We start from the raw sequence: 12,052 nt of genomic DNA, 5'->3' as shown, positions 1-12,052 counted from the left end.
TTAGTACTGGTCCCCTTAACCCTCCTACACTTAGTACTGGTCCCCCTAACCTCCCTACACTTAGTACTGGTCCCCCTAACCCTCCTACACTTAGTACTGGTCCCCCTAACCACCCTACACTTAGTACTGGTCCCCTTAACTCTCCTACACTTAGTACTGGTCCCCCTAACCCCCTTACACTTTGAACTGGTCCCCATAACCCTTCTACACTTAGTACTGGTCCCCTTAACCCTCCTACACTTAGTACTGGTCCCCCTAGCCCCCCTACACTTAGTACTGGTCCCCCCTAACCCTCCTACAGTTAGTACTGGTCAACCCTAAGCCTCCTACACTTAGTACTGGTCAACCCTAAGCCTCCTACACTTAGTACTGGTCCCCTTAACCCCCCTACACTTAGTACTGGTTCCCCTAACCCCCCTGCACTTAGTACTGGTCCCCTAACCCCCCCTGCACTTAGTACTGGTCCCCTAACCCCCCCTACACTTAGAACTGGTCCCCATAACCCTTCTACACTTAGTACTGGTCCCCTTAACCCCCCTACACTTAGTACCGGTCCGCCTAACCCCCCCGACACTTAGTACTGGTCCACTTAACCCCCCTACACTTAGTACTGGTCCCCTTAACCCTCCTACACTTAGTACTGGTCCCCCTAACCCTCCTACACTTTGAACTGGTCCCCATAACCCTTCTACACTTAGTACTGGTCCCCTTAACCCCCCTACACTTAGTACCGGTCCGCCTAACCCCCCGACACTTAGTACTGGTCCACTTAACCCCCCTACACTTAGTACTGGTCCCCTTAACCCTCCTACACTTAGTACTGGTCCCCCTAACCTCCCTACACTTAGTACTGGTCCCCCTAACCCTCCTACACTTAGTACTGGTCCCCCTAACCACCCTACACTTAGTACTGGTCCCCTTAACTCTCCTACACTTAGTACTGGTCCCCCTAACCCCCTTACACTTTGAACTGGTCCCCATAACCCTTCTACACTTAGTACTGGTCCCCTTAACCCTCCTACACTTAGTACTGGTCCCCCTAGCCCCCCTACACTTAGTACTGGTCCCCCCTAACCCTCCTACAGTTAGTACTGGTCAACCCTAAGCCTCCTACACTTAGTACTGGTCAACCCTAAGCCTCCTACACTTAGTACTGGTCCCCTTAACCCCCCTACACTTAGTACTGGTTCCCCTAACCCCCCTGCACTTAGTACTGGTCCCCTAACCCCCCCTACACTTAGTACTGGCCCCCTTAACCCCCCTATACTTAGTACTGGTTCCCCTAACCCCCCTACACTTTGTACTGGTCCCCCTAACCCTCTTACACTTAGTACTGGTCCCGTTAACCCTAATACACTTAGTACTGGTCCCCTTAACCCTCCTACACTTAGTACTGGTCCCCTTAACCCCCCTACACTTAGTACTGGTCCCCCTAACCCCCTTACACTTTGAACTGGTCCCCATAACCCTTCTACACTTAGTACTGGTCCCCTTAACCCCCCTACACTTAGTACCGGTCCGCCTAACCCCCCGACACTTAGTACTGGTCCACTTAACCCCCCTACACTTAGTACTGGTCCCCTTAACCCTCCTACACTTAGTACTGGTCCCCCTAACCCTCCTACACTTAGTACTGGTCCCCTTAACCCTCCTACACTTAGTACTGGTCCCCCTAACCTCCCTACACTTAGTACTGGTCCCCCTAACCCTCCTACACTTAGTACTGGTCCCCCTAACCACCCTACACTTAGTACTGGTCCCCTTAACTCTCCTACACTTAGTACTGGTCCCCCTAACCCCCTTACACTTTGAACTGGTCCCCATAACCCTTCTACACTTAGTACTGGTCCCCTTAACCCCCCTACACTTAGTACCGGTCCCCCTAACCCCCCGACACTTAGTACTGGTCCACTTAACCCCCCTACACTTAGTACTGGTCCCCTTAACCCTCCTACACTTAGTACTGGTCCCCCTAACCCTCCTACACTTAGTACTGGTCCCCTTAACCCTCCTACACTTAGTACTGGTCCCCCTAACCTCCCTACACTTAGTACTGGTCCCCCTAACCCTCCTACACTTAGTACTGGTCCCCCTAACCACCCTACACTTAGTACTGGTCCCCTTAACTCTCCTACACTTAGTACTGGTCCCCCTAACCCCCCTACACTTAGTACTCTTCCCCCTAACCCCCCTACACTTAGTACTGGTCCACTTAACCCCCCTACACTTAGTACTGGTCCCCTTAACCCTCCTACACTTAGTACTGGTCCCCCTAACCTCCCTACACTTAGTACTGGTCCCCCTAACCCTCCTACACTTAGTACTGGTCCCCTTAACCCTCCTACACTTAGTACTGGTCCCCCTAACCCCCTACACTTAGTACTGGTCCCCTTAACCCTCCTACACTTAGTACTGGTCCACTTAACCCCCCTACACTTAGTACTGGTCCCCCTAACCCCCTTACACTTTGAACTGGTCCCCATAACCCTTCTACACTTAGTACTGGTCCCCTTAACCCCCCTACACTTAGTACCGGTCCCCCTAACCCCCCGACGCTTAGTACTGGTCCACTTAACCCCCCTACACTTAGTACTGGTCCCCTTAACCCTCCTACACTTAGTACTGGTCCCCCTAACCCTACTACACTTAGTACTGGTCCCCTTAACCCTCCTACACTTAGTACTGGTCCCCCTAACCTCCCTACACTTAGTACTTGTCCCCCTAACCCTCCTACACTTAGTACTGGTCCCCCTAACCAGTACTAAGTGGTCCCCCTAACTGGTCCAGTACTGGTCCCCCTAACCCCCCTAACCCTTCTACACTTAGTACTGTTCCCCTAAGCCCCCTAACCCTTCTACACTTAGTACTGTTCCCCTAACCCTCCTACACTTAGTTCTTGTACTCCTAACCCCCCTACACTTAGTACTGGTCTCCTAACCCCCCTACACTTAGTACTGGTCCTTTTAACCTCCCTACACTTAGTACTGGTCCTTTTAACCTCCCTACACTTAGTACTGGTCCCCCTAACCCTCCTACACTCAGTACTGGTCCCCCTAACCCTCCTACACTTAGTACTGGTCCCCCTAACCCTCCTGCACTTACTACTGGTCCCCCTAACCTCCCTACACTTAGTACTGGTCCCCTTAACCCTCCTACACTTAGTACTGGTCCTCCTTACCCCCCCTATGCTTAGTACTGTTTCCCCTAACCCCCCTACACTTAGTACTGGTCCCCTTAACCCCCCAACACTTAGTACTGGTCCCCCTAACCCTCCTACACTTAGTACTGGTCCCCCTAACCCCTCTACACTTAACCCTCCTACACTTAGTACTGGTCCCCCTAAACCCCCTACACTTAGTACTGGTCCCCCTAACCACCCTACACTTAGTACTGGTCCCCATAACCCTGCTACACTTAGTACTGGTCCCCATAACCCTCCTACACTTAGTACTGGTTCCTTTTAACCCCCCTACACTTAACCCCCCTTCACTTAGTACTGGTCTCCCTAACCCTCCTACACTTAGTACTTGTCCCCCTTAACCCCCCTACACTTAGTACCAGTCCCCCTAACCCCCCGACACTTAGTACTGGTCCACTTAACCCCCCTACACTTAGTACTGGTCCCCTTAACCCTCCTACACTTAGTACTGGTCCCCCTAACCCTCCTACACTTAGTACTGGTCCCCTTAACCCTCCTACACTTAGTACTGGTCCCCCTAACCTCCCTACACTTAGTACTGGTCCCCCTAACCAGTACTAAGTGGTCCCCCTAACTGGTCCAGTACTGGTCCCCCTACCCCCCCTAACCCTCCTAACCCTTCTACACTTAGTACTCTTCCCCTAACCCCCCTAACCCTTCTACACTTAGTACTGTTCCCCTAACCCTCCTACACTTAGTTCTTGTACCCCTAACCCCCCTACACTTAGTACTGGTCCCCCTAACCCCCCTACACTTAGTACTGGTCCTCCTTAACCCCCCTATGCTTAGTACTGTTTCCCCTAACCCCCCTACACTTAGTACTGGTCCCCTTAACCCCCCAACACTTAGTACTGGTCCCCTTAACCCTCCTACACTTAGTACTGGTCCCCCTAACCCCTCTACACTTAACCCTCCTACACTTAGTACTGGTCCCCCTAAACCCCCTACACTTAGTACTGGTCCCCATAACCCTCCTACACTTAGTACTGGTTCCTTTTAACCCCCCTACACTTACCCCCCCTTCACTTAGTACTGGTCTCCCTAACCCTCCTACACTTAGTACTGGTCCCCCTAACCCCCCTACACTTAGTACTGGTCTCCCTAACCCTCCTACACTTAGTACTGGTCCCCCTAACCCTCCTACACTTAGTACTGGTCCCCATAACCCTTCTACACTTAGTAATGGTCCCCTTAACCCCCCTACACTTAGTACCGGTCCCCCTAACCCTCCTCCATTTAGTACTGGTTCCCCATAACCCCCCTACACTTGGTACTGGTCCCCTTAACCCTCCTACACTTAGTACTGGTCCCCCTAACCACCCTACACTTAGTACTGGTCCCCTTAACCCTCCTACACTTAGTACTGGTCCCCCTAACCCTCCTACACTTAGTACTGGTCCCCCTAACCCTCCTACACTTAGTACTGGTCCCCTAACCCTCCTACACTTAGTACTGGTCCCCTAACCCCCCTACACTTAGTACTGGTCCTTTTAACCTCCCTACACTTAGTACTGGTCCTTTTAACCTCCCTACACTTAGTACTGGTCCTTTTAACCTCCCTACACTTAGTACTGGTCCCCCTAACCCTCCTACACTCAGTACTGGTCCCCCTAACCCTCCTACACTTAGTACATTTTACATTTTTTACATTTTAGTCATTTCGCAGACGCTCTTATCCAGAGCGACTTACAGTAGTGAATACATACATTTCATAAAAACATTTTTTTGTACTGGCCCCCGTGTGAATCGAACCCACAACCCTGGCATTGCAAACATCATGCTCTACCAACTGAGCCACAGGGAAGGCTGTGGTGCAGGTTATGGTGCATTACCACCAACTACTACTGGAGTGGGGGCCAGAGACAGGGAGAAACTAAATCCTACTTGCCAGCCCTGTTGCTCTTAAAAAATATAAAATATTTGAGACTATATCTAATGACGTTCTACTCAATATACTCTAAACTAACTTCCTGTCCCCCTCCTCCCTCATATTAGTACTGGTCCCGCTAACCCTCCTGCACTTACTACTGGTCCCCCTAACCTCCCTACACTTAGTACTGGTCCCCTTAACCCTCCTACACTTAGTACTGGTCCCCTCCTACACTTAGTACTGGTCCCCCTAACCCCCCTACACTTAGTACTGGTCCTCCTTAACCCCCCTATGCTTAGTACTGGTCCCTCTAACCTCCCTACACTTAGTACTGGTCCCCTAACCCTCCTACACTTTGTACTGGTCCCCCTAACCCACCTACACTTAGTACTTTTCCACTTAACCCTCCTACACTTAGTACTGGTCCCTCTAACCTCCCTACACTTAGTACTGGTCCCCTAACCCTCCTACACTTTGTACTGGTCTCCCTAACCCCCCTACACTTAGTATTGGTCCTCCTTAGCCCCCTTATGCTTAGTACTGGTTCCCCTAACCCCCCTACACTTAGTTCTGGTCCCCTTAACCCCCCTACACTTAGTACTGGTCCCCTAACCCCCCTACACTTAGAACTGGTCCCCCTAACCCTCCTACACTTAGCACTGGTCCCCCTAACCCTCCTACAATTAGTACTGGTCCTTTTAACCTCCCTACACTTAGTACTGGTCCCCCTAACCCCCCTACACTCAGTACTGGTCCCCCTAACCCTCCTACACTTAGTACTGGTCCCCCTAACCATCCTGCACTTAGTACTGGTCCCCCTAACCTCCCTACACTTAGTACTGGTCCCCCTAACCCTCCTACACTTAGTACTGGTCCCCCTAACCCCCCTACACTTAGTACTGGTCCTCCTTAACCCCCCTATGCTTAGTACTGTTTCCCCTAACCCCCCTACACTTAGTACTGGTCCCCCTAACCCCCCTACACTTAGTACTGGTCCCCCTAACCCTCCTACACTTAGTACTTTTCCCCTTAACCCTCCTACACTTGGTACTGGTCCCCCTATACCTCCTACACTTAGTACTGGTCCCCCTAACCCACCTACACTTACTACTTTTCCCCTTAACCCTCCTACACTTAGTACTGGTCCCTCTAACCTCCCTACACTTAGTACTGGTCCCCTAACCCTCCTACACTTTGTACTGGTCCCCTTAACCCCCCTACACTTAGTACTGGTCCCCCTAACCTCCCTACACTTGGTACTGGCCCCCTATACCTCTAACACTTAGTACTGGTCCCCCTAACCCACCTACACTTACTACTTTTCCCCTTAACCCCCCTATGCTTAGTACTGTTTCCCCTAACCCCCCTATGCTTAGTACTGTTTCCCTTAACCCCCCTACACTTAGTACTGGTCCCCATAACCCTCCTACACTTAGTACTGGTCCCCATAACCCCCCTACACTTAGTACTGGTCCCCCTAACCCCCCTACACTTAGTACTGGTCCCCCTAACCCTCCTACACTTAGTACTGGTCCCCCTAACCCTCCTGCACTTAGCACTGGTCCCCTAACCCTCCTACACTTAGTACTGGTCCCCTAACCCCCCTACACTTAGTACTGGTCCTTTTAACCTCCCTACACTTAGTACTGGTCCTTTTAACCTCCCTACACTTAGTACTGGTCCTTTTAACCTCCCTACACTTAGTACTGGTCCCCTAACCCTCCTACACTTTGTACTGGTCCCCCTAACCCACCTACACTTAGTACTTTTCCACTTAACCCTCCTACACTTAGTACTGGTCCCTCTAACCTCCCTACACTTAGTACTGGTCCCCTAACCCTCCTACACTTTGTACTGGTCTCCCTAACCCCCCTACACTTAGTATTGGTCCTCCTTAGCCCCCTTATGCTTAGTACTGGTTCCCCTAACCCCCCTACACTTAGTTCTGGTCCCCTTAACCCCCCTACACTTAGTACTGGTCCCCTAACCCCCCTACACTTAGAACTGGTCCCCCTAACCCTCCTACACTTAGCACTGGTCCCCCTAACCCTCCTACAATTAGTACTGGTCCTTTTAACCTCCCTACACTTAGTACTGGTCCCCCTAACCCCCCTACACTCAGTACTGGTCCCCCTAACCCTCCTACACTTAGTACTGGTCCCCCTAACCATCCTGCACTTAGTACTGGTCCCCCTAACCTCCCTACACTTAGTACTGGTCCCCCTAACCCTCCTACACTTAGTACTGGTCCCCCTAACCCCCCTACACTTAGTACTGGTCCTCCTTAACCCCCCTATGCTTAGTACTGTTTCCCCTAACCCCCCTACACTTAGTACTGGTCCCCCTAACCCCCCTACACTTAGTACTGGTCCCCCTAACCCTCCTACACTTAGTACTTTTCCCCTTAACCCTCCTACACTTGGTACTGGTCCCCCTATACCTCCTACACTTAGTACTGGTCCCCCTAACCCACCTACACTTACTACTTTTCCCCTTAACCCTCCTACACTTAGTACTGGTCCCTCTAACCTCCCTACACTTAGTACTGGTCCCCTAACCCTCCTACACTTTGTACTGGTCCCCTTAACCCCCCTACACTTAGTACTGGTCCCCCTAACCTCCCTACACTTGGTACTGGCCCCCTATACCTCTAACACTTAGTACTGGTCCCCCTAACCCACCTACACTTACTACTTTTCCCCTTAACCCCCCTATGCTTAGTACTGTTTCCCCTAACCCCCCTATGCTTAGTACTGTTTCCCTTAACCCCCCTACACTTAGTACTGGTCCCCATAACCCTCCTACACTTAGTACTGGTCCCCATAACCCCCCTACACTTAGTACTGGTCCCCCTAACCCCCCTACACTTAGTACTGGTCCCCCTAACCCTCCTACACTTAGTACTGGTCCCCCTAACCCTCCTGCACTTAGCACTGGTCCCCTAACCCTCCTACACTTAGTACTGGTCCCCTAACCCCCCTACACTTAGTACTGGTCCTTTTAACCTCCCTACACTTAGTACTGGTCCTTTTAACCTCCCTACACTTAGTACTGGTCCTTTTAACCTCCCTACACTTAGTACTGGTCCCCCTAACCCTCCTACACTCAGTACTGGTCCCCCTAACCCTCCTACACTTAGTACTGGTCCCCCTAACCCTCCTGCACTTACTACTGGTCCCCCTAACCTCCCTACACTTAGTACTGGTCCCCTTAACCCTCCTACACTTAGTACTGGTCCCCCTAACCCCCCTACACTTAGTACTGGTCCTCCTTAACCCCCCTATGCTTAGTACTGGTCCCTCTAACCTCCCTACACTTAGTACTGGTCCCCTAACCCTCCTACACTTTGTACTGGTCCCCCTAACCCACCTACACTTAGTACTTTTCCCCTTAACCCTCCTACACTTAGTACTGGTCCCTCTAACCTCCCTACACTTAGTACTGGTCCCCTAACCCTCCTACACTTTGTACTGGTCTCCCTAACCCCCCTACACTTAGTATTGGTCCTCCTTAGCCCCCTTATGCTTAGTACTGGTTCCCCTAACCCCCCTACACTTAGTTCTGGTCCCCTTAACCCCCCTACACTTAGTACTGGTCCCCTAACCCCCCTACACTTAGAACTGGTCCCCCTAACCCTCCTACACTTAGCACTGGTCCCCCTAACCCTCCTACACTTAGTACTGGTCCTTTTAACCTCCCTACACTTAGTACTGGTCCCCCTAACCCCCCTACACTCAGTACTGGTCCCCCTAACCCTCCTACACTTAGTACTGGTCCCCCTAACCATCCTGCACTTAGTACTGGTCCCCCTAACCTCCCTACATTTAGTACTGGTCCCCCTAACCCTCCTACACTTAGTACTGGTCCCCCTAACCCCCCTACACTTAGTACTGGTCCTCCTTAACCCCCTATGCTTAGTACTGTTTCCCCTAACCCCCCTACACTTAGTACTGGTCCCCCTAACCCCCCTACACTTAGTACTGGTCCCCCTAACCCTCCTACACTTAGTACTTTTCCCCTTAACCCTGCTACACTTGGTACTGGTCCCCCTATACCTCCTACACTTAGTACTGGTCCCCCTAACCCACCTACACTTACTACTTTTCCCCTTAACCCTCCTACACTTAGTACTGGTCCCTCTAACCTCCCTACACTTAGTACTGGTCCCCTAACCCTCCTACACTTTGTACTGGTCCCCTTAACCCCCCTACACTTAGTACTGGTCCCCCTAACCTCCCTACACTTGGTACTGGCCCCCTATACCTCTAACACTTAGTACTGGTCCCCCTAACCAACCTACACTTACTACTTTTCCCCTTAACCCTCCTACACTTAGTACTGGTCCCTCTAACCTCCCTACACTTAGTACTGGTCCCCTAACCCTCCTACACTTTGTACTGGTCCCCTTAACCCCCCTACACTTAGTACTGGTCCCCCTAACCATCCTACACTTAGTACTGGTCCCCCTAACCCCCCTACACTTAGTACTGGTCCCCCTAACCCTCCTACACTTAGTACTTTTCCCCTTAACCCTCCTACTCTTAGTACTGGTCCCCCTATCCCTCCTACACTTAGTACTGGTCCCCCTAACCCCCCTACACTTAGTACTTTTCCCCTTAATCCTTCTACTCTTAGTACTGGTCCCCCTAACCCTCCTACACTTAGTACTGGTCCCCCTAACCCCCCTACACTTAGTACTGGTCCCCCTCACCCCCTTACACTTAGTACTGGTCCCCTTAACCCCCCTACACTTAGTACTGGTCAACCTTAACCCCCCTAAACTTAGTACTGGTCCCCCTAACACTCCTACACGTAGTACTGGTCCCCTTAACCCCCTTACACTTAGTACTGGTCCCCTTAACCCCCTTACACTTAGTATTAGTCCCCCTAACCCCCCTACACTTAGTACTGGTCCCCCCTAACCCTCCTACACTTAGTACTGGTCCCCCTAACCCTCATACACTTAGTACTGGTCCCCTAACCCCCCTACACTTAATACTGGTCCCCTTAACCCTCATACACTTAGTACTGGTCCCCCTAACCCTCCTACACTTAGTACTGGTCCCCTTAACCTCCTTACACTTAGTATTGGTCCCCCTAACCCCCCTACACTTAGTACTGGTCCCCCCTAACCCTCCTACACTTGGTACTGGTCCCCCTAACCCCCCTTCAGTAATTTAGGCCTGCTCCTAAAGCAGGTTAACTCTATGGTAACACAACCTTATTAACAAACACACGTAGTGGACTGGTGTAACAGATTTGTTGAGTAGAGATTCCCTAGCTGCTAGTCTTATCACAGCTTACTCTGTAAACACTAAAACAACTATGTTATTTTAACAGACTTTACCAGAGAACTTTGGTGACTGTCGGATGAAGAAAAAAGGCCTAGTAAAAACAGTTCAGGTGAGTCTGTTTAATTTCTGATGAACTCTCAGTGAGTGATCAATTATGTCCTTTTTCCACTTGAGTAATAAATATAAAACCATGCTGTTAATAAGTTGTTACTAGTTATTACAGGGTTACTACGATGGTCTAAGACTATCCACTGTCACTTCTTCATGTTCCTCCTCCTCCAGGGATTTATCTGCCTCCTCCTCCTCCTCCAAGGAGTTATCTGTATCTTCTTGTTCCTCCTCCTCCAGGGATTTATCTGTCTGTTCTTGTTCCTCCTCCTCCAGGGATTTAACTGTCTCTTCCTGTTCCTCCTCCTCCAGGGATTTAACTGTCTCTTCCTGTTCCTCCTCCTCCAGTGATTTAACTGTCTCTTCTTGTTCCTCCTCCTCCAGGGATTTAACTGTCTCTTCTTGTTCCTCCTCCTCCAGGGATTTAACTGTCTCTTCTTGTTCCTCCTCCTCCAGGGATTTAACTGTCTCTTCTTGTTCCTCCTTCTCCAGGGATTTAACTGTCTCTTCTTGTTCCTCCTCCTCCAGGGATTTAACTGTCTCTTCTTGTTCCTCCTCCAGGGATTTAACTGTCTCTTCCTGTTCCTCCTCCAGGGATTTAACTGTCTCTTCTTGTTCCTCCTCCAGGGATTTAACTGTCTCTTCCTGTTCCTCCTCCAGGGATTTAACTGTCTCTCCTTGTTCCTCTGCCAGGGATTCCTGGCTCAGTGTGACAAGATAGAAGCAGGGATTTTAGACCACTTGGCTAAGATCCAGTCTAAGAACCTGGCCCTGGCAGATTCTTAGATCTACCAGTTCACAGAGATCCACTGGGTCACCGTCTGGGATCTGCCATCATGTCCATCCCTCTGCTGATCCACATCTCTCCATCTGCCCTGGTCTCCACTGGGTCACCATCTGGGATCTGCCATCATGTCCATCCCTCTGCTGTTCCACATCTCTCCATCTGCCCTGGTCTCCACTGGGTCACCGTCTGGGATCTGGGGAAATCCATTTGATTTCAGTGACCTTTTGACAGCATCCCTTTCGATTTGAACAAAACCTTCCATACGTAGTCGCTCATTGTAGAAGTGGTGTGAAAATGACTTTCGGGACCTTAATGTCAAAACATCGAAGACATAAAGGTGTTCAACGTTGACCTATTGGAATGTGTGACACCCATTCTGTATTCAAGAGCATGTTGTGTCTCAACCGATGACGGGCACAACACAACCACCTCAGATGGTGTGAAATAGGTTCTAAGCTACAACATGCAGATATGAAAAACAGTTTACACGTTGTTAGATAATTTATGTTAAAGCTTAAATAATGTCCACATTTTTATTAAAACATATTTTTTTCAATAAATTATTAAATCGTATGACAACCCTGTTTGTAAGCTTTTAAATGATATCAATCTCAACCATAAATCTTTTCCATTGAAATGGATGTCTCGTGGTATGGTGGGATATGCAAAATGGGTAAACTTTGAGGACCTTTGAGGACTCTTCTTCCATGGACAAACATGGATGGAAAGTTGTGTTTAAATCAAAAGGGATGCTGTCAAAAAGTGATTGAATTCAAGTAGATTTCTTAATCTAC

At 50.1% G+C, this 12,052-nt stretch overlaps 1 protein-coding gene across 1 annotated transcript in view; it reads left to right on the top strand.

Annotated features, from left to right (window-relative positions):
- Positions 1-11,839, top strand: part of bag1 (BAG cochaperone 1) — a 47,426-nt gene extending 35,587 nt beyond the window's left edge. The window contains exons 6-7 of the mRNA XM_045714195.2: positions 10,410-10,472; positions 11,165-11,839. Of these exons, the coding sequence (XP_045570151.2) occupies positions 10,410-10,472; positions 11,165-11,257 (156 nt within the window). The 3' untranslated portion in view covers positions 11,258-11,839. The remainder of the gene's footprint in view (positions 1-10,409; positions 10,473-11,164) is intronic.
- The last annotated feature ends 213 nt before the right edge of the window (positions 11,840-12,052 follow it).

The sequence above is a fragment of the Salmo salar genome, chromosome 14, assembly GCF_965601325.2.
Source record: "Salmo salar chromosome 14, fSalSal1, whole genome shotgun sequence".
NCBI classification, from domain to species: Eukaryota; Metazoa; Chordata; class Actinopteri; order Salmoniformes; family Salmonidae; genus Salmo; species Salmo salar.
This window is presented reverse-complemented; position numbering and strand designations above follow the sequence as displayed.